Genomic DNA, 21,941 nt, shown 5'->3' with positions numbered 1-21,941 from the left:
ATTTGTGGCTTATCTCTCCATCTATTGAACGCATAGGACTATCACTCACAAAAATTCCAATAAGATAAGATCTAATGCTGAAACCCGGAAACACTAATTCAAAAATAAAATGATATCAATGTATATAGAAAGAGCTAAACAACACTCAAGAGAAAATCGACCTCGAACGTACCAGCCAGCACTTTGTTATTGTCGACCGTGCGGACCGTTGTAATAGGAATGTTACAGGATATTAGCAGGAGACAATATACAAATGTGCAGTACATCAAATGAAGTTTAACAACATCCAAACTGGTCAAAATACCAAAAAAAAAAGAACGCAGATTATTTGTCTTTTGGAGTCAAGTGTAGACTTGGGCCGTGTTTGGCAGTCTCCTCCCTGCTCTGGCTCCATCACTGTAGAGCAGAGCTGGAGGAGAAAATGTGGCTTCAGGTGCACCTCTTGTCCCCCATGTCAAAATTCAAATTGGTAGAAGCTCTTGATCTTGTCAGTCCAAGCTGGTTCTTGGTTCTTTCAAGTGAACTGCTGAAGACGTTGTAAGAGTTGTAGACGAAGGATGCACCACGTATAAATATCAGCGCCTTGATCTCCTACCGCGCTCAGCACAGGCCATCAAGACCGGCGGCCAGGGCAGTTCGTACGGGAACGCTGTCCCAGCGTACTTGTTCCTCTCCCGCGCACGCTCCACCTCCATCGTCTCAAGGTCCACGGAGAACGGCCACGTCTTCTCCTGTGGCGTCACAAGGACGTGCGTGCTCTCTGCTGCAACAATCAAAGCCTCATGCTGCCGGAAGAACCTGTCCTGGCGCCCCGGCAGCCCACGAGTGGCTTCCGGTAGCTGAACAAGATTCTCGAGCACCCAATCGTCGCTGCCGTGGCGCCGTGCAAAGACCTTGAGCTCGTTGTTTAGCAACCGGACGATACGCAGCGCGCCGTCCTCGCCGCCGGTGACTTGGAAGTTGTATCTGTCGTACGAACGGAGCAGGTCCTCTGGGAACATAACCACCGAAAACCCCTCCGTGGCCTCGTCAAGAACTAGCATGGCGCCGTCTTCTCCAATCGCCCAATAGGCCGAACCACCGGCGCGACCGGCGAAGCTTATTTGCTCGATGTTGTGCGGCACGGTGACGTTTTCGGACGCCGCGCTTTGCAGGACGCGCCAGCCACCGTCGCTCCCCGAGGAGAACGCGCAGGCCAGCGGAACGCCACGGCCGTACACCCACCGATGGAACTCGTGAAGCACGAAGAGGATCTTGAAGTTGGACATGCCGATTCGGCGGCCGCCGGAGCAGCGGATGTTGTCGTCGCCGCCGTCGAGTAGGAACAAGCCGATGCACTCGCCCTGCAGGTACGGCGGAGAAAGGATCCCTTGGTGCCGGCGCGTCACCGGCTCGCACACGATGAACTGGTCAGGGAGGTAGTAGTAGCCCGTCCATGATGCCAACGGGGTGGTCTTCTTGCAGAGGAGGAGGCTGCCGCGGCTGTCCGCGATCTCCCACGTCTTGCTGTCCGGGAGGAAGTCGAGGGAGAAGCCGCGGGGGTTGACGGTGGCGGCCGTCGTCGCCGACGGGACGAAGCCAGGCATGCCGCCAGCAGGCGGCGGCGAGCTGTCGAAGAAAGGGTTGACGGTGTGGTAGTGGCCGGCGAGGACGGGCGCGCGGAGGGACCCGAAGCGGCTCAGAAAGCCGGCGCCGGCGAGGACGCGGCACCACCGCTTGCAGGCGGACCCGGCGCGCACGACGGTGGCGCACGAGTCGAGGCGGAGGAAGATGAGCTCGAGGAGGTGGTCGGGGACGTCGTGCACGGTCGCCGCCAGCCCGCTCGCCTCTTTCCTCGACGCTGTCCTTGTCTTGGGCCTGTCCCCGCGTCGTCGCCGTCGTCTACCTGCCGCCATGGACGCTGGCACTGATCCACCTGCGATCCCCGTTCCTGCCCCTACGCAGTTTAAGTCTACTTATCCGGTGTTTGTTGGAGATTGGAAGCTGACGGCACGGTTTATTTCTCAGTTTATTTTTCTTTTTTTTTTAGGTGCTGGTTGGTCGTTTCGTTTGACTCAGATCGATGGTCTCATCGTTTGCGTGCCGCGCCCTCCAAGTCGCTAGCTGCATTCTCCAGTTTTTAGCAATTTATCAGTAAACGCGGCATCAGATGCAGATCTCGACTAATTGAAAGGATGTCGAAGATAGAGATTCATAAGGATCTCGAATATTGTTGAATACTCCATTGTTAGAGGGAGGGAGGTGTTTGGTTGAATTAGCCTAACGACTTGAATGTTTGAACTATGGAAAAGACTCAAGTTTTTCATATTTCGATTTATATATGCACCCTGCCTGGATTTTTTTTTTGGCTAGCCAATAAGCCCCTACTTGAGTAGGAAATACATGATGACAAATTTCCTACTGGGCGCGACTGCCGAAGCAGCGTGAATGGCCGCCGCCGAAGAAGCTCCACACGGGATGGCCCCCTGCCTCCTGCTCGTGGCCGCCGGGGCAAATGCCGGCCATACCCGAGGGGTTGGGGCAGGAGCTGCCGCGCCTGATGGTATGCAAATGCTGGAGCAGAAGTCCGAGGGAACCCCTTCTTGATTCGACCGAGGGCTGGACATGCTGATCTCCTAGAACCGCATGAGTGGTGAGCATATAAAGATTTTTTACCTATGTTCAGACCTCCTAAAGGATAATAGCCTTACGTCAGGTTTATCAGTATGTTCTCGTTGTTGCTCGAATAGGGGATTCCAAGGAGGAAGAGGTACATAAGCTCACTTCTGGCTTCTGGGAGCCGGGGGCCTCTGGACGTCCCACTCCTAATCGAGGACTCTCCTTGTATAATCTGGAGAGAGCCCACTCTTTGCCTAACAGGACAAAAAAACAAGCTACTATTACTAGTTGTATTTCTCCATGTGGATGTGTGTTTGTGTTGCCTTGTCATTGGTCCATGCATCGTGCCACCCATATCCTAATCCTAAACTATCTTGGCCATCACGGGGTGCTGCATGGTTGCTTCATTAATGTTGGTGACGGGTGGTCGTCACCTTGGAGTGTGTGTTTGTCTTGGGTCATGTTTCGTTTACTCCAAAATCTTAACTTTAGCACTATGCAAAAAGAAGATTCCCCATCACATCAAACTTGCGGTACATGCATGGAGTACTGAATGTAGACGAAATCAAAAACTAATTGCACAGTTTTGTTGTACTTTGCGAGATGAATCTTTTAAGCCTAATTAGTCAATATTTGGACAATAATTCACAAATACAAATGAAATGCTACAGTGTTGCTACAGTAATTTTGGCGCCCTAAAGTTGGGCAACTAAACAAGGCCTTTGTCAACATAAGATAGCAAGTGGGGGACTCACATGTTCTCCTGCTTTTACCATGCTGGGTGAGTTTCCTTTGAATTGAAGGAAAAGCCTGTTGGGGAAAAGGACTTCGTGTGGTGCCCCCTCCCTCGTTTCGAGATTTCATGAATAATTGACTTGATGAATTGGAGGCGAAGTCTTTGGATTTCTCAGGAATGGAAAGCCGACGCCAACATGAAGAGGTGACTTCGCGGGTGCAGAGATTGAGCGTCGCGAAGTCAGGGCACTCACATCTAGTTGGCGTCCGGACGGGGTGGCGAGAAGGATTCGAGAATGGAGAAAACAGCGCAAGCACAGGCAGAGTTTGCTAGAAGCAAAGTGGTCATCCAGAGGCGACGGCATGGGACAACATCCTCGAATAAAGTGATGAGTTGTAAAGGGGTGTGACAAAAGTGATGTAATATTACTATAATACCTTCAAATATGCTTCACATAACAAGTAAAGCAAGGAGTTGAGTTGTAAAGTGTAAAAATTACAGTCCTATAAAATGGGACCGTGGTGAATGCAAACGGATACGTTCGGACGAAGGGGGAGATTTTTTAAACTCTCCGAAATCAATTTCTCAATTCTTTATCTTTCTTGTTATCTTCGTTTGGAAACTCGTTGGCCCCACTTCGGGGACGGTTTTCAACCCCAACAAAGCCAGCTAAGTCATGGCACGATCCCATAAGGGAACCTCGGTTCCCGTGATGCTGACAGCGCCTCTAGGCGGAGCTTCGCCTGCGCCTCACCCCATGCTAGAGGAGGCTGGCCGCGCTCACCTGGGTTGGGGCAGCCGTGCGCCACCTTCTCCAAAGAAAGAGGGGAGAGGTGGAGACATAGGATAAGGAGAGGCACACAGAGTTTGAGAGAGAGAGAGAGAGGAGATGAAGATGATAAGGACTCGATGAGAGAACGGGACAGATGTGAGAAAGCATAAGGAGAGGGTCGGTGTGGTGTGTGATCCACGTGAAATTTTTTAGCCCGCCTACCATATTTGATTATTTCATGGTCGGCAGACTGGGTTGTTTGCCGCTAGAAATCGGCTTGCTCGATTTCCAAGGGCGCCTCATCCCCATACCCCGTGTCTAAAAATGTGCATTTAAGGTGCGGGGCATGGGATGAGCCGCGCTTGGAAATGGAGCCCGCCCCCACGCCATCCACCCTCCGGTAATGCATTTCTAGGGGCAGACTAGCTACCCCGTTAGCAGGGGTGGCTAATCTTTTCGTTCCTCCTTGAAAAAAATAAGACGTCCATACAAATTATTCATGTAGGAGTGATATTCGTCGGATCATTCGGAACAAAAAAGAAGAAGGGCGCAAGTCTATAAATACGTACAGTACACACCACCAATTGCAGGATCACATAACTTCAGCATTCCTTCTCTGTGTTTCCTGATCACACACAAACAGAGGAGCGCTAGAGTTTGTTGGGTCCCTTCCTGTGTGTCAATGGGGAAGGGCACAAGGCGCCACAACCACAAGACCAAGGCCAAGAACAAACGGAGAGGGACGAACCACCCGCCGGGCCGACCAGCGTGCACGGCCTCCCCGACGAGCTCCTCGTCCGCGTCCTCCTTCACCTCGGCACATCGCTCCACCTCGTCCACGCTGCAGCAACGTGCAGGCGCTGGCGCCGCGCCGTCGCCGACGCAGGCTTCCTCGCCCGCTTCCGCTCCCTCCACGGCGTCCCAAGCGTCGCCGGCCACTACTACGTTACGGAGACGCTGCACCCCAACTCGAGGGACCCGTGGCGGCGTCAGGTACCGGAGAAGATGACGGCCACCTTCGTGCCCGTGTCGCCGGCCGTCGTTGACGCTTCCCACTTCTCGCTCGACTTCCTCTACGTTCCTCCTGTCGACGGCAACCGCCCGCGCTACTCATACCGAAGCGCCAGGCGTGTACGGCACAGCCGGAGCAGGGAGATCATCGACAGCCGCGGTAGCCTCCTCCTCCTGACCAACGGTATATCGGAAGGGCGGTATTGGTCGCCGGACTTCATCGTCTGTGAGCCCCTGACACGGCGGTGCCAGGGGATCGCGCGTCCGTCTATCCTGAGCCGTCTCCATTTCCTCGGCGGCTTCCTGCTCGACGGCAGCGGCAGCGGTGGCTGCCGTGACGCCATGTCAAACTTCAGGGTGCTCTCCGTCCTCTACAAACAAGAAGGGTCATTCGGCACGCCACGGGCGTGTGTGTTCAGCCCAGGCAGCGACGGCGGATGGCACTTTTGTTGGCACCCAATAATGAACGACGACGACGACGACGACGACAACGACGACGACATCGAGCTCCCCACCATTGACAAGATCCACCTCGCCGGGCGTGCTGCCGGGAGAATCTACTGGGGGATCGAGACCGGCACCGTGCTCGTCCTCGACGAGAGCACGCTCATGTTCTCGGTCCTCACGTTGCCGGAGCAAATGCGGTGGCCGTATCGGAGGACCAGCTTCCGTGTCGTCGGTGGCGTGGACGGCGACATGGTGCGCATCGTGCGCTTGGACGGCCAGGACCTTGTGGTCTACGGGCAGATCCTGGGCTCTGGCCAGTGGGTGGTCGAGAAGAGTGTCCGGCTGAGAGACACGGCGGCCGGATTGCCGGGTTGGAGAGATAGTTTCTCGGTCCAGCCGGCGAGGATCGTTGCCGCGGGCGACACGTTCGTGGTGTTGACGCGAACGGAGAAGACCTGGCTCTTCTCTGTGGACCTGGAGACCATGGAGGCGGAACGCCGGCACGAGAGGAACCGGCACGCCGGCCCGGCTTACCCGTGTTCACTGCCGTGGCCTCCTGTTCTGCAAGCTGGCTTAAGTCAGGGTGACATTGTTGTTCGTAAGAGGAGTCAACGCCGCAATGGCTGATGATGCATTGCTTTTGTTATGGGCAATGCATAAACCTGCCTTTCAGGGCGCACACCCCCCCCTAACTGCATCGTTGTGTTCTTCGATTCAACAAGCTCACAAGAGTCGGGCACCATGTTGCATGTGTTATTACATTCTTGTAATCCAAGAAAAAAAGTTCTTACTCTTGTAACTTGAATAGTGACGATAGCTTATATTAGTTCGTGAAGATTTCCCGCGTACCATTTTATCCCTGTTTTAGTCTAGAAAGCCTGACAACCTAGTAGATAAGTCTAAAATTTCAGATGTTTCTTGTTGTGTAAATAACATGGTACTATAACTTACGCGGCGGGTGCAACTAGATCCTACTTCTCGCAAAATACTCAAATGTGCCACAAATTTATGTTTAAATGATGCAATTGTGGTCAAAAGCGGAGTCCGTAGCTGAGCCGTCTTGCCACGTTACCTCCAATGTGGATGCATCTTTGCACAATCCACCCTTGTCCCCAACCTATTTCTTTAATTTTATTGCTGGCAGCTGTTGTCTTGCCTATTGCATGAGATTGTTGTTTTCTTCATCGTTTAGACGGACACCTGCAAGTCAACCAGGGCCGTGCCCGAGGCCCAGTATTCGAAAGATGGCTTCTAGAGTTATCTGCCTTATTTGTTTCATGCACGGCTCCACACAACAACCTTGTTATAAAATTTATCCTTCATGACTAGGATCCTGCCCATGTTACTACAGGCAACAAAACATTTATATTGTCATATATGGAGCATTCAACAAAACAATAATAATGTGAAAATTCAACAACACCTGTCACTCAAAATTGAATACAATCATATTGTAAAGTATGTTACATCATATGCCACAGGCCTCTTTAGTTGCATCAAGTATAGTAATATTTTATTACTAATTAAAACATAGTGAATAAAAAGGCTCATTGATCTGGAAAATCTAACACATAGGACCTGGGCAAAAGCAAATGCTCAGAGCTCGTTTGAAATGGAGAAATATAAAATACATAGATGGAAAGAAATATAGGAATAAAAAAGGAATGGAATGAGAAAACAGAGGAAATGAAAATCAGAATTGTGTAGGAATGGTCATTTGGAATATAGAACAACATAGAAAAATTTAAAGTATACACTAATCTAATTTATTTAGACTATAAGGGTGCATAATTTTTCCATATAGTGATCCACGCATCAGAAAATCATGTAATGATAAAAATAAGTTTATGATCAGTGTAATTACGGCCTACTCCGTCTATTTTATCTCTATGCGCTCTTACATGTGGGAACATTAATACATGTAGATTTGATCTATCCGCTGCATACTAATGTAAAGTCTCAGTTTGGGTTTCACTAACCATTAGCTACTTCTAGCTACCCAAGCTATGGTGGATCCAAATAACAGTGGGACAAATAATAAATCCAAATTGTTCTTTGAATGCTCAGATTTTCTATCCCCTTGTTCCGTCATTCTCATCTGTTCACTCTTCTTGTTTGTCGTATACTCATCCAAATCCAAAGCCAAACTGAAACTTCTCGACGTGTGACCGGGCAGCGAACACATGTAACTCTCATCTGTAGCTCTCCTCCCTCGCCCCTCGGGCCCCCCCCACCCCACTCTCGCCATGAGAGCCAAGCTCCCAGGATGAGCCTCCGGCTTGATCCATCACCTATGTACTCTAGTGAACTCAAGCCCTCTAGATTTTTTTTGGAGTTTTGTTGATTGGTTCTAGATTTTTGTTGGGAGATTGTTGGTATTTTTGTTGGAGAAAGATGTACTGCTAGTTAGTAGTTACTTAGATTTAAATTCCTAATCTGTTACTGGCCATTGCTGGCACCAGCATGATTACTAAAAGCAATGTACCCACCCATTTGTGTTTATGCTTTCCTTGAACAATTGTTTTCTTCTTTTATCTTCACAGTTAATTGAAAGAAACATCAATTACAGTGAATCACCATGCCTCCCAACCCCAACCCCCGTCCCCCGCCGCCGCCACACCATCAGCACGCCTCGCCGCCGCGCATCCACCGCCGCGACCATCCTCTACCCCAGCGCCAGCTCCCCCCAACAAGCCTAGCCACCCCCGGCCCCCAATCCTCTTGGGACAAGTTCTTCCGCCCGTCACCTCCCCCACCACCATGACATGGATGGCCCCACCTCCACAAGCCCGAGTTCGTCCCGGAATTGCTAGATCCGTAGGCGTGGGTGACGGATCCAGTGGCGCAGGTGGCGGATATGCCTGCCGCGGTGTCGGACCCACTCTCTGCCAGTGCGGTTCGAGGATGCAGCTACACGGAGGTAGTCTGCCTAGGGGAAGTCAATGCTCCCCAAAGGCCTAGTCACCAGCTCCCCCGACGCGGCGCAACGCTCCCACACCCCCAAGGACAAAGCATTGACTCTGTTGGCGCAGCACGGCCGCGGCACATTTACCGTAGGGAGGAGACATCAAGGCCACACCATGGCAGTGCACTTCACCAGGCCCCTTCCCCTCGCTGTCCCACCTCAACATCCCAGGAGTGGTTGTCAGCCAGGAGGCGCATGCGGCATTCAACACCGCGCATGCCGCACAGCCTGGCCTGATGCGATGGCGGACATGACCGGCCATCTAGGGAGGATTCAAGGCGCACAACAGCCACAACGCTCCAGGCCTTTCACCGTGTCATTGCTGGGAGATGCTTCAACTGCTTGGCCAGAGACCACCGGGTGGCCTCCTGCAGAGACCCGGAGCGCTACTTTCGTTGCCACCGCTCTGGCCACCGGGAAAGGTTCTGCAGGGAGCCGTGACCACCCGATCCCGGTCCCTGCCACCGACCGCCTCAACACCATTTAGCTTTGGCCCCTGCCCGCCCACATCCTCCACCAACACCTACAACGCCTGGTCTCTGCCGCTGTCCACCTCACCGCCATTCGACCTCGGTCCTTGCTCAACCACATCCTCCACCATCATCTCCTTTGCCACCAGCTCCATGGCAACAAGCTCCACAGTCGTCCCCACCACCTCCATCACCACAAGCTCCACCGCCGTCTCCACCCCCACGGACACTGCATCCATCGCCACCGCCACCACCACCAAGGGCCGCCCACCAAATGGCGATTGGTGACCCCAACACCCGCCCCGACGAGGAGACCATCATAGTGCCCAATTCGTTCGACCTAGAGCGGGACACCAGGGATTAGGAGGGGACAGCTCTGGTCCCCTGGGCCTTGCACCTTCCGCGCGGGGCTGGTGCCCGTGACATCGAGAAGCTTCTAAGGGATAGACTGCGGCTTCAATAGGGTGAGGTCATCGTCACCGTATACAAGCCAGAACCTTTCCTCGTCCGCTTCATCAACACCGAGTAGTGTGCAGCAGCTCGTAACCGAGGGTGGTTCCAGGGCCGCGGCATCGACATATGACTGCGGCCGTGGTGCAGCCTGAGCCACACGCTCGGCCTGCGCATCTTCTTCTGGGTGCGGCTCTACCTCGACGGCATCCCGGTACACATGTGCATGTTGGACATCATCGAGAGGATCATTGGCACACGATGCACCCTCCAGTACATCAACACGGACCTCATCCAACCAACTGACACCAGGCACGTCAACCTCTAGGCTTGGACGGCGAATCCAAGCGAAATCCCCAAGTGAGTGTGGCTGATCTTCACTCACCGGCCTGCAGACAAGTCTTCTTCGATCACCATCGCCACATCGCAGCCGGACCGCTGGCAACAGGGTGTTCGCTATGAAGTGTTCTTGCACCTGGGTGTGTTGGAGGACTACACGGTGGCAGCATGCGATCTGGACGACACCATCAACAACCCCTCCAACTTCAATCCTGTGCGCCGGGTCTATGCTTGGCGCTACGGGGTGCCGGACGATGCTCCCTCCAATGCGTGCTCCAAGTTCCCCGCACGGCTCCCCCGACCACTACGGAACCAGAGCAACACGAGGAAGAAGACCGTAGATGAGGCCGTGACAACTGGAAGCATGGCCGCGGCAAGCAAGACAAGAGCGGCAAGCGTGAAGACGACAACCAGCGCAACCGCGAGGTCACACGGGAAGGCAACGGCTCCTGCCATGACAGGCCTTTCCTCTAGCCACATCGTGGTGAGGATGATGATGACGACGGCAAATACGACCACCCGGGATGAGGCCGCACACAGAACTACAAGGCTCGTGACAACCGCGGTCACGACGTCGTGCACCGCAACCACACGCGGTCACCAAGGCGCTGGGAGGCCGAGTTCAGGGGGGAGCAGCGAAGGACTGGTGCTATCCCTCCTGCCATCGCAACACTGAAGCCAACGCCATTTAAGGTGAGCTTGGCCGCCTTTGCTCCTGCCTTGCCACGCCTGGATGAACTCAAAAGCATGGTGAATGCACAAGTCCAGGCACTTTTCAGCACCCAAGCCATGGCGATCAAGAGCAGCATCCAGGCCATGGTTGAGTCCCAGGTGCGCCATCTTGCTTTGACCCAGGCCTCACCTATGCACTCTATGACCCAACAGGAACTCGGAACATATGGGGCAGATGTGTACATCTCCAAGGTCTGCTCTCTGGCGAATAGAGTTGGGCTCACTGATAGCCCGCTCCGCTCGGAGGGGAATCAAGCCTTATCCACACCCACAAAGGAGTTGGTGCCTCTCCATCGCGTCTTCACTAGGCTACATGTGGCACTACAAGGGGTGCCATCGATGCGTGACGTCGAGCTCACACTTGATAAGCTACAGCTGCACGGCCTATGTATCCCGGCGGAAGGTCTGGATGTCGGGGCGGGCGCTGCCGCCACAGAAACGCCCGCGATAACGTCAGCTGCCGCACCCCCCAAGCAAGCACCCTCTTCACCGCACCAGCTCCGGTGATTCCTCAGCACCTACTGGAACATCGTCAGCGCCCGCACTGGACCTTCGACATGTCTTCGGTTCGCAGAAGTGCACGGCTAGCAAAGAGGCCAGCTGTGCCAGCCCTGGAGCGTGCCCAACGCAATTTGTGGTGCAAACTAGGGGTCCCAGATGATGAGCTCCGACCAATTGAGGACATACTACAGGACTACATCAACTCGCACCAGTGGCCGCTACCGGACCACATCATTGCAGCAATGACAGCCTTGTTTGACCTGGACGATGAAGGAGCGGAACGGGAAAACGATGCGCTTCTACAGCACGCTGGACAGGCCATTGATGACATCCAGAGCGAGTGTGCCCTCTCTCAAGAATGATAGCTTCGGTACCTCAACATCGTTGGAGAAGAACTCTCTCCATGTATCCTAGACATTCCTCGTACTACTTTTTGTTTAGACCTCCACGCGCTGCTGGCTGCGACCTTCAAGCTAGGAGCTGGACCAACCCTACTAGCTTCGACCTTCGGGCTTCCTGTACACAACATCGACTATGCCCTACTGGCTTCAACCTTCAGGCTTCTTGTATGCAACATTGACTATGTCCTGTTGGCTTCAACCTTGGGCAATGCACTTATCTACACAGCGAATGTTAACTGCATATGCCGTCCCTAGATATCCCAGCATGCGTATCGATGTTGACACATCTCGCCTCCTAGCCTACATGACGCTCCCAGCTAGCTCTAGCGCCACCTACCAGGACTGGTTCATGATTCCTAGCTCCAGCTCCAGCTCTCCCTGTGATCAACGACTACTTAAATGCATATAGGCACTTTCGACACTATTAGCTGGAACGTGTGAGGCCTTAATGCCCCTGCGAGATGCATGGTCATTCATGAAACACTCAAATCGACGCCATGCCATATAGCTTGTCTACAAGAAACTAAGCTAAATCAAGTTGACGCGGTCCTCACTTCTTTCCTTGGCGGTTACCGCCTAACCAACTTTGCTTACAAACTGGCGCAAGGCACCAAGGGGGGAATCCTTATCCTCTAGGATGCTAATTTCATTGACCTAAAACACATTCAGATTGGGCGCTTCTCAACTACGGCAATAGTGTCGGCCAAACAATGCAGCTCCTAATTCAAATTAACGACAGTATACGGACCATCGAGGACAGAACTGAAAATGGCTTTTCTACAGCATATGCGAAACATGAAACCCGACATCAACACAAAATGGCTAATCATTGGTGACTTTAACCTCATTTACAAAGCACAGGACAAGAATAATAGAAGATTGAACTTACAACTAATGCGTCGCTTCCGAAGTACTCTAGCTTTCAGTGGCCTAAAAGAAATACTCCTTCAAAATCGAAAATATACATGGAGCAGTGAAAGTGTCAGCCAACGCTTTCACACCTCGACCGCTTCTTCTGCAACGAAGCCTAGGACATCGCATTCGACGACCACACGCTACACACCCTCTCCTCCTCCCACTCTAATCACTGCCCGCTTCTACTAGCAAGACTCTCAGGATCACGGAGGCCATACATGGAACCAACCCACGAATCATACAAAGCCATTCCACCACCTAGGACACAAATTGCACGCAACAGCCATGGCGCTTAGGAAGTGGAGCAATTCCATCATCTTGGATGCAAAACTAAAACTACAGATGGCACAAGTGGTGATCTTACACCTCAACACTATGCAAGACTTCAGATCCCTCTCAGACGCAGAATTCGCTCTGAGAGCAAAACTCAAAAAACATATTCTGGGCTGGGCCGTAGTCGAAAGAGCAAGGAAACGGCAATCATCGTGCATCAAAAACATTCGTGAGGGCGATGTGAATACATGATACTTCCACCTTAAGGTCAATGTGTGTAAAAGGAAGAACTTCATACAACGGCTGCGAACAGACATGGGCTGGGCTTTCTCCCACCAAGACAAGCAAGACATCGTTCATGACCACTTCTCTAACATGATGTTGACCCCAGAGCAACACACACGAGACCTGCGGTGGCAAAACCAAGATCACATTGCAGCGGACCTATCCGACTTAGACCGCCCGTTTGATGAAAACGAGATTCTGCATGCCATTAAATAGCTCCTGCATGATCGAGCACCAAGCCCGGACGGATTCACAGGGATCTTCTTCATGACATGCTGGACCATTGTAAAAGGAGATATATTGACATCAACCAATGCCTTCTTCAACATCAGTTGCAATGACCTAAATCTCCTCAACAAGGCAAACATCATTCTAATTCCAAAAAAAGAAGGGGAGGAAAGCATCCTAGAGTACTGACCAATCAGCCTCATCCATGCGTTCGCAAAGATCATCACTAAAGTGCTAGCGCTACGTCTTGCCCTACATATGCATGCTATCATCTCGCCCTGCCAGAGCATGTTCATAAAAGGCAGAAGCATTCATGATAACTTCTTATACGTGCGCAACATCGCTCGCCGTTTTCATCGAAATGCGATGCTGGCTCTACTAATGAAATTAGACATCTCCAAAGCCTTCAACTCGGTATGTTGGGACTACCTCATCTCCCTCATGCACCACAGAGGCTTCCCAACTCGATGGAGCCAATGGATCATGTCCCTTCTGGCCACTTCCACATTAAAAGTGCTACTGAATGGCTCACCATCACCACCGATCCAGCACGGTAGAGGACTCGACAGGGCAATCTGCTATCACCACTACTATTCATCCTGGCCATTGACCCTCTACAGCACATAATTGCCCAGGCAACCAACAGAGGGCTCCTCACCAAATTGGGAGGAAGAGCAGCAAGATTTAGAGCATCCCTATATGCTGATGACGCTGCCAACTTCATAAAGCCAACACGCAAAGACATCTCCAACATTGCAATGATCCTTCAACACTTTGGAGAAGCCACTGGCCTACGCACGAACTTGCACCCATAAGCTGCCGCAACATCGACCTTGATCTACTACTCAATGATCTGCCAGTGACGAGATTGACATTCCCAATGCGTTACCTCGATCTCCCTTTGTCAACAAAGCGCCTGAGAAGTATTGAATTCCTACCTTTCATAGATAAAGCGGCAGGCAAACTATCAGCTTGGAGCGGACGAAATCTAACACATGTAGGAAGAGTCAACCACATGAAATCAGTCCTCTCCTCATAGCCGGTATACTTCCTAACGGCTCTCAAAGCAAATAATGAGGTGCTCGAAGATTTAGACAAAATCCGCAAAAGATTCCTCTGGGCGGGCGACCAACAACTAACAGGCAAAAAATGCAAGGTCAATTGGACAAGAACCTACCTCCCGAAATAGCATGGGGGACTCGGCATCCCAAACCTAGAGAAGTTTGCCAGAGCTCTTTGCCTGAGGTGGCTATGACACGAATGGACATCACCAGACAAACCCTGGTCTAATACGAAAACTCTGTGCGACAAGACGGATAGACAACTATTTGCTGCTTGCACGGTCATCACCCTCGGCGATGGCAAAAAGACCAGCTTCTGGAACTCTAGCTGGTTGCAGACTCAGCGACCAAAAGGCATCGCGCCGCTAATCTTTGCCATTTCAAGGAAAAAGAACAGGACGGTTCATGACGCCATCAATAACAACAACTGGATTAGACCTCAACATCAATGGTAATATCAATAGCTCACATTTAGCTTCATTCGCCCTGCTATGGAACATGGTCAGACAAATGGAACTATAGCCATGAAATGAGGACAACATCAGTTGGAAGCTAACCAAATCAGGAATGTACACAAACCGCATCGGCATATAAAGCACAGTTCCTGGACTGCACCGAAACACTGAACATCCACTCCATTTGGAAAATGTGGGCGCCACCAAAATGTAAATTCTTTGCATGGCTTATTACACAAAACCGCGTGTGGAGCAGGGACAGACTGGCTAAACGCGGATGGCCACACAACACCACTTGCACCCTCTGCAGACAGACCATGTTGACTAGCCACCACATCGTAGCCGAGTGCCGATACACCAAGAGAATCTGGGATATAACGGCAACCTCAATTGAAAGCTTGAAATGAGAAGCTAGTGATTTTGTGGAGGATAAAAAGGTGTGCTGTAACTCCTTTCGTACTTTGGTAGTGTAGTAATTTTTGTTTAAATTAGTAGGTTTACCTGAACTCTGAACATGAGTATTGTTCTCCATGCATTACTATTCCAAAGTGTAGAGCTATGAAGAAATTCAGTTGACAGTTCTGCTGCAGCCACCATGGAGTGATCAACTGACCATAGCCTCATCCATGTTACTGTTTTCATATAGCCCATTTCGTTACAGATGATGATCTTGATTTGATGTTTATGTGAAGTGATCATATTCATATAACTGAGCTGAGCATTTTCATCCCCCTTTTCTTGTGAATGAAATGTAGTGACCATTATTGATAATTACAATAGATATGTTTGTTCATTAAAGGCATGACCATATTTTTTTCTTCTGCAGAAAAGGAAAACCTGTGCCTATATGGGTTTCCCAATGAGGTGCCAACAGGTTCCTGAGGCATTCTACTTTTCTGAGGGATCCATCAATTTCAGGGCTCCATCGAGGAAAACATAGATGGGGAGAAGATATTGGGTAATTACTATACCTCTGTGATGTAGACTGCACTGGAAGGATGTGATCTTGACGCTGGTGTGCTTCGACTCTGCGTCGCCACTGCCCGCGATGAGCCTGTTGATGGTCAGCTCGTCGGAGTTGCTGGGCACACCGTCGGCGAGGAGGGCTTGCCTCTCAACATCGACGACACTGACGTTCCACAGACGTGCCCAAGGAGTAGACAAATAATGGTTCACAACAACACACGACAGGCAGCAGGAAACAATCTCCTACATAGCATTAACATGGAGGATGGTCAAAGGTGTCCCCCGCATGATCAGCAAAGACGGGACCGAGGAAAACGACCGCACCTTAGAACCCTAGGCTGGAGAACGAAGGACCCGGAGGCTGAGGACAGCGCTGGCTCGGGGACGGAGGATGGCGTCGGCAAGGTGATGGTGATGGCTGAGGATGGCGTCGTCAGGACGATGGAGGACATCGACAATGGAGGATGCAGCTTGGTGTCGATGGGCGGTTGAGGACGGCGTCGGGGCGGCGGTTTAGGACAGCGTTGTGGTGGCGATTGAGGAGAGGCGTCGGGGCGGCAATTGAGGAGAGGCGGCTTTGTGTGGATGGAGTGGTGGTTGGGCGGTGGCAGTGGAGGGGATCGAGGCGAGAGTAGGCGGCACTTGGGGAAAGGACTGCGGAGAAGGGTAGGAATGGTCCAAGGGCTTAGGAGCGTCATCTCCTTCTGAGGGACGGACGTGGGCGCGATGGGGTCCTCTTCATCCATCGTAGGGTGTTCGGGATTCCGTCACCACGTCTCACGCGCACAGACGGCGCTAATTACCTGCAGCGTGGGACGATCGAGCGGATGACCCATGGCGTACAAGGTTTGATCGCTGTTTTGGTTTTTTTAGCTGTAGAGAACTTACAAACCACCAATATTACTCTTGCAAAATAGATCTGTGCAGATAAATTTTCTTGCATAATTCGTATTACAAACTGTGATATAAAATATATCTTTCACGGTCCTGACCGTGAAAATCAAGATATCCAAGTATGTTCATATAGACAACCTCTGTCACCATTGCATCAACCTCTGCGCCGTGCTGGGATCAGCTAGATGATCGAAAGGACTCTTTTGTTTGGAATCTAAACAAAAAGTCTTTTGCAGTACAGTCCATGTACAATGATTTATGCGAGGAGTAGGGGTCCCTTCTAATTGTTTAGCCTGGAAAGTAAAGTCACTCTAAATATAAAATTTTTTCTTTGGTACTTAAAACAAGGGGACATTAAATGCTAACCTTGTTAAAAGAAAGTGAAAGGGTGTACCAAATGTTGTTTTTTCAGCTCGCATGAGAACATTCAGCATTTGATTTTTGATTGTCATATGGTTGGTGTCGAATGCTGTCAGCATCTCTTTTGGTTTTCAACTGCCGACCAGCATGGCTAATTTATTTGATGCTCGGCTTAGAAGTTTTCCTTTTAAAGTGAGAAATCAATTTTTTATTGGCGCAGGTGGCTTTTGTTGGGCTTTGTGTCTGAGTAGCTCGTACTTGCGAATCATCTTCTGGGGGTTCACTGCTCTATGAAGAGGAAGAAATTGATAGTTTCAAGAAAGGGTGTCAAAGCTTTGGATGTCACGGTCATGGAAGTCTTTAGCAAAGTTAGGTGGAATCTCTTGAGGATAATAAAAAAAACTATACCTGCAGTAAGACAGCTCTAACTTTTTCTAAGATAAGATCTTCTCACACAGATCGAGAAAACTCATGAACCTCTGCTCCACCTTTATATAGGAGCTCGTAACCCTTGTGAGACTACCAGTGGATTGACGACCATGAGGAGAATTTTTGAATCCCAACCTGATATTCGCTCCCACGGGGAGTCGAATCCAGGACCTGACGAGTGCTACTAAGGCCATCTAACTAAGAGCTAGGTTGTGTGTTTTTTAGACTATTTTTCTTTTGTTCAATCTTTTTGTATCGTATCGTTTGAGTTGTAAGACGAGTCTCAGTGCACAATTTTATTGTACTGTTACCAGGATTGGAAACTAAGTAGGTGTGCATGTTGATTGTCATGGTGATGAAATTCCCCCTTCTCTCTTATCATAAAAATCTTGCCAGTCAGCAAAATTGTTGACAAACATGAAATTTAAAACCTATAAAACTTTTCATGAAACTCTAGCTACCGCAATATCTGTTCCTCAGTTCTAGGCTGTCAAAACACTGATTTCCGAGATCGGATTTATTTTCTTAATTTTTTTAAAACATGGATGCTGACTATCCGACACGGTGGCGATCAAGTGTCCAGCCCCAACGCAATTTGCGGCTACCCGCCCGGTGATTCGAAGTTGACTCTTCGTTGTTTTCGTACCAGCACACCGGCCGTTTCCTCTGTTTGATCCAATTAAAAATCGTAAGCGTAACGGGCCCTCCAAGTCACTGTGTTCATAAATTATGATTAGCAAATTAGTACTTAAATTAAACGTGTAAAGGTTCCGATGATCCAGTATTATAAAAGAAGTAGTGATCTGGTAACTTTGACCAAGCAGAAATCGAGATATGATATCATGATTCGGATCTTCACAATTATTGGAGTGAGCGAGAGGTTAGTTATCATTCGTTAGCGTGAAAAGATGGATATTTATACTCTCAACCTTCTACTTTTTCCTTTTTTGACGGGTTCTACTTCTTATTTACATCCACCGTGCCAAGAGGGTCCCTTTAGTTCTCTCCTAAGTTAAATTATCTTATGTTTGATCAAATTTATATAAAAATATATCAATACTTTTTGATGTCTAGCAAGTTTCATTAGATCCGTTATGAAATATATTTTCATAGCATACCTATTTATTGTTATAAATATTGTAACTCTTCATTATAAACTTGGTTAAACTTAAAACAGTTTAACTTAACACAAATCTAAAGGAGCTCTCTTAGCTGGACGGAAGGAGCCTATGAATTTGTTAAATCAAATTTTAATTGATGTTTCAGTTTGTAACCAACGTGCTGCCCCTATTAGGTCAACTTGATTTCATATTATGAGATAATATAATAGATAATTGTTTTCTATGGGTTACAACATTGAGATATATTCTTCTTATTTGCTGAAATTTTTGTAAGTAACATGCTATTCATGTTTTTTAAAACACAAAACATACGCACCCGCCACATATGAGATACTGGACCTAAAGATTCTTGGATTTGCAAAGTAACCAGATGCATTTATCTATCGCCAAGCACATAGTCTACCACACTAAAACAATAACGTTATTTGTTTTGCTCAAATAAATTTAGAAAAATACAAGCATTTGTACTTAGTTTATGACTTAATCTAAGTGACAAGTTCCAGCACAAGTAAATCTAACCAACTGAGCATTGGTTGTCAATTTGTTTTTCCATATATTTTGAAAATCTACTATGCTACAGTGTACCTTGTGTTTTAACGGTTTATTTAGCAATATTCTGAATATCGTATTGATGCAGAAATTGAAAGTACCCATCATCCGACCGGTGTTTAGCTTTTTAACTACTGATAACAAACTAATCCATTCATACTCTCTTATTTGTTCTTATTGAGTTTCCCAAATCTAGAAACATGATCCTGATCACTTCCCTTAATAACTTTACATCATATAGATTGAGCCATATGTAGAGAAATTTAGTAATATGACATGACTATGTGAGTTTGGCTGTGGGTACAAAGGAGAAAGGCAGGTGTAGTACTGCAGCAATCATATAGTCAATTTTGATAGTTTAAACATATGTATTGATCAGACAGCGTGTACTCGAGACAAAGAAGAAGAAGAACAAGAGGGAGCAGGTCTATAAATAGGGGCACACCGTTCATCCTTGCAGGACCAGTCAAAGTTTTAGCAGTTCTTGTAAGTGTTTCGTCACTTTGTCTATCAATCAACTAGATTTTACATCACACACAAACACAAACCAGAAGAGCGAAAGAGTTATTTGTTCCCTTTCTGCATCAATGGGAAAGGGCAAACGTCGCAACAAATCTACGGCCAAACAGAGGAGGGCGGCGCTGCCCGCTGCGCAGACAACCGTCCACGACCTCCCCGACGAGCTCGTCTGTCAAGTCCTCCTAGGCCTCGGCTCGCCGCTCGACCTCATCCGTGCCGCGGCCACGTGCGTGCGCTGGCGCCGCGCCATCGCCGGCGAGGGCTTCCTCGGCCGCTTCTACGACCACCACGGCGCGCCGTGCGTCGCCGGCCACTACTACGTCACGGACACGCAGCCCCCGGACGTGACGGGAGTACTACGCTGGCCGCCGAGGAAGCCGTCAGCAGCCTTCGTGCCCTCGTCGTCGCCGGATGTCGTCGACGGCGGTCTCTTCTCCCTCGACTTCCTCTACGTTCCGCCGGTGACCGACCGCCCTCGCCGCATGTACTACGGCCGTCGTCCCCGCCGTACACGGATACGGCACAACCAGTGCAGGGAGATCGTCGACAGCCGCGGCAGCCTCCTCCTCCTGACCAACGGGCCGTGGCGGGAGTTAGTACACCCCAGGCACTGGTCATCTGACTTCATCGTGTGCGAGCCTGTGTCACGGCGATATCAGGGGATCGCGCGCCCGGCCGACCTCAGCCATCTCCCGCTCCTCGGCGCCTTCCTCCTTGACGGCGGCGGAGCCGGAGGCGGCGACACCATGTCGAGCTTCAGGGTGCTCTCCGTGCTCTACGAGCCCGACCGGTCGCGCTACCAATTCGGCATGCCACGCGCGTGCGTGTTTGCTCCGGGAAGTGACGGCGGCTGGCACATATGTTGGCACACCATGGACGACGAAGATGTCGAGGTCCCGCTCATGGAGATGATCCACTTGGCTGGGCGAACCGCCGGGAGGGTCTACTGGGGGATCGAGGACGGCACCGTGCTCGTGCTCGAGGAGAGCACGGTGAAGTTCTCGCTGCTCACATTCCCGGTGCAGATGCGGGGGCCGTACCGGAGGACGAGCTTCCGCGTCATCGGTAGCAGCGTGGACGGCGAAGACAGGGTGCGTGTCGTGCGCGTGCACGGCGAGGACCTCGAGGTCTTCGGCCAGCTCCTGGACTCCGGTGAGTGGGTGGTGGAGAAGAGCGTCGCGCTGAGGGACGCGACGGCAGGGCTGTCCGGTTGGGACTACCGGTTCTTCTGGTTGCCGGCGAGGATCGTCACTGCAGGTAACACGTTCGTGGTGTTGACGCCGGCGGAGAAGATCTGGCTCTTCTCTGTGGAGCTGGAGACCATGGAGGTGGAGAACGAGCACGTGAGGAACCGGAACATCGGGCCGTCGTACCCGTGCGCGCTACCATGGCCTCCCCTCCTGCGAGCTTGTGTACGTCGCGGTGACGACGACGCCGTCGTTAGTAAGAGAAGGCAACGCCACAGCAAGGGAACGACGGTGTGATGCTTACCGATGGAAAATATGTCCTGGACATATTCCACCACAGGAATTGCTATTCATCTACAAGCTTCGAGTTTCCTCTTTCTTTGTTTCTTTAGATAATTATTATGTTCCTCATCTATATGCACACTCACGTGGTTTGAGCGATTAATACGTACCACGTGCAAATGATATGTGGTTTTAACTTTTCTAGATGCATAGATATTACTCCCTTCATTTCAAATTATAGATCGTTTTAGCTTTTCTAATGCATAGATATTATTATGCATCTAGACATAGACATAGGGTATATCTAAGTACATAAGAAAGCCTATAAATCTAAAAATACCAAAATAACTTTTAATTTGGAATGGAGGGAGTATTATGCATCTAAACATAAGGTATATCTAAATGCATAACAAAAGTCTATGAATACAAAAAAAAACCCCAAAATGACCTATAATTTGGGACGGAGGAAGTACTAGCTTAGGCCATATATGCACACTCATCTATAGGCACACTCACTTGTACATTTGTGAGTGTAAGTACCTGTAAGAAACATGCCCTCTTAGGCCATAATTTGTGATTTTGATGATTGAGTGACAATATAGTCATTAGGACTAATAGTTTGTCAAGAATGTAGCTTGTAGGTTTAATAGGTCCCAAGAATGCAAATCAAACCGTGGCAAGATCCAAATCATGGTATTCGAGTGTTCAAGCCATGGTATCTAGGATTATTTTATGGTATTCAAGTGTCCAAATGTCAGTGACATTCGGAGTGTCCAAATGACAGTGAAAATCCAGAGCATCCTAGTGCGGTACTCATGGTGTCTTAATGGCAGTATTCAACTCAAAAAAACATGAAGCACCGGATATGATCCGGCGAGGCACCGAAGCAAGCATAGGAGGAACCATCGGAGCTACTAGTACAACACACAGAGTAGTTCTTACTAGGATTGGCTATATGTTGCAAAACTCCTTGTGGGTGGGAAGTTTCACTAGAT

General features: G+C 49.9%; 2 protein-coding genes across 2 annotated transcripts; both read left to right on the top strand.

The window, feature by feature from the left end:
• The first annotated feature begins 2,427 nt into the window (after window positions 1-2,427).
• On the top strand, window positions 2,428-6,191 carry LOC101784934. The gene is made up of 2 exons (XM_004959318.1): window positions 2,428-2,542; window positions 4,798-6,191. The coding sequence occupies exons 1-2, from the start codon at window positions 2,428-2,430 to the stop codon at window positions 6,189-6,191; spliced, it is 1,509 nt and encodes a 502-aa protein (XP_004959375.1).
• A 13,354-nt stretch (window positions 6,192-19,545) lies between these two features.
• On the top strand, window positions 19,546-20,961 carry LOC101784534. The gene has a single exon (XM_004959317.1). It carries the CDS (start codon window positions 19,546-19,548, stop codon window positions 20,959-20,961), a length of 1,416 nt encoding a protein of 471 aa, XP_004959374.1.
• Window positions 20,962-21,941: the final 980 nt, after the last annotated feature.

The sequence above is a fragment of the Setaria italica genome, chromosome II, assembly GCF_000263155.2.
Source record: "Setaria italica strain Yugu1 chromosome II, Setaria_italica_v2.0, whole genome shotgun sequence".
In the NCBI taxonomy this organism is placed as follows: Eukaryota; Viridiplantae; Streptophyta; class Magnoliopsida; order Poales; family Poaceae; genus Setaria; species Setaria italica.
Note: the sequence above shows the minus strand (reverse complement) of the source record. Positions and strands in the feature narration are given on the sequence as shown.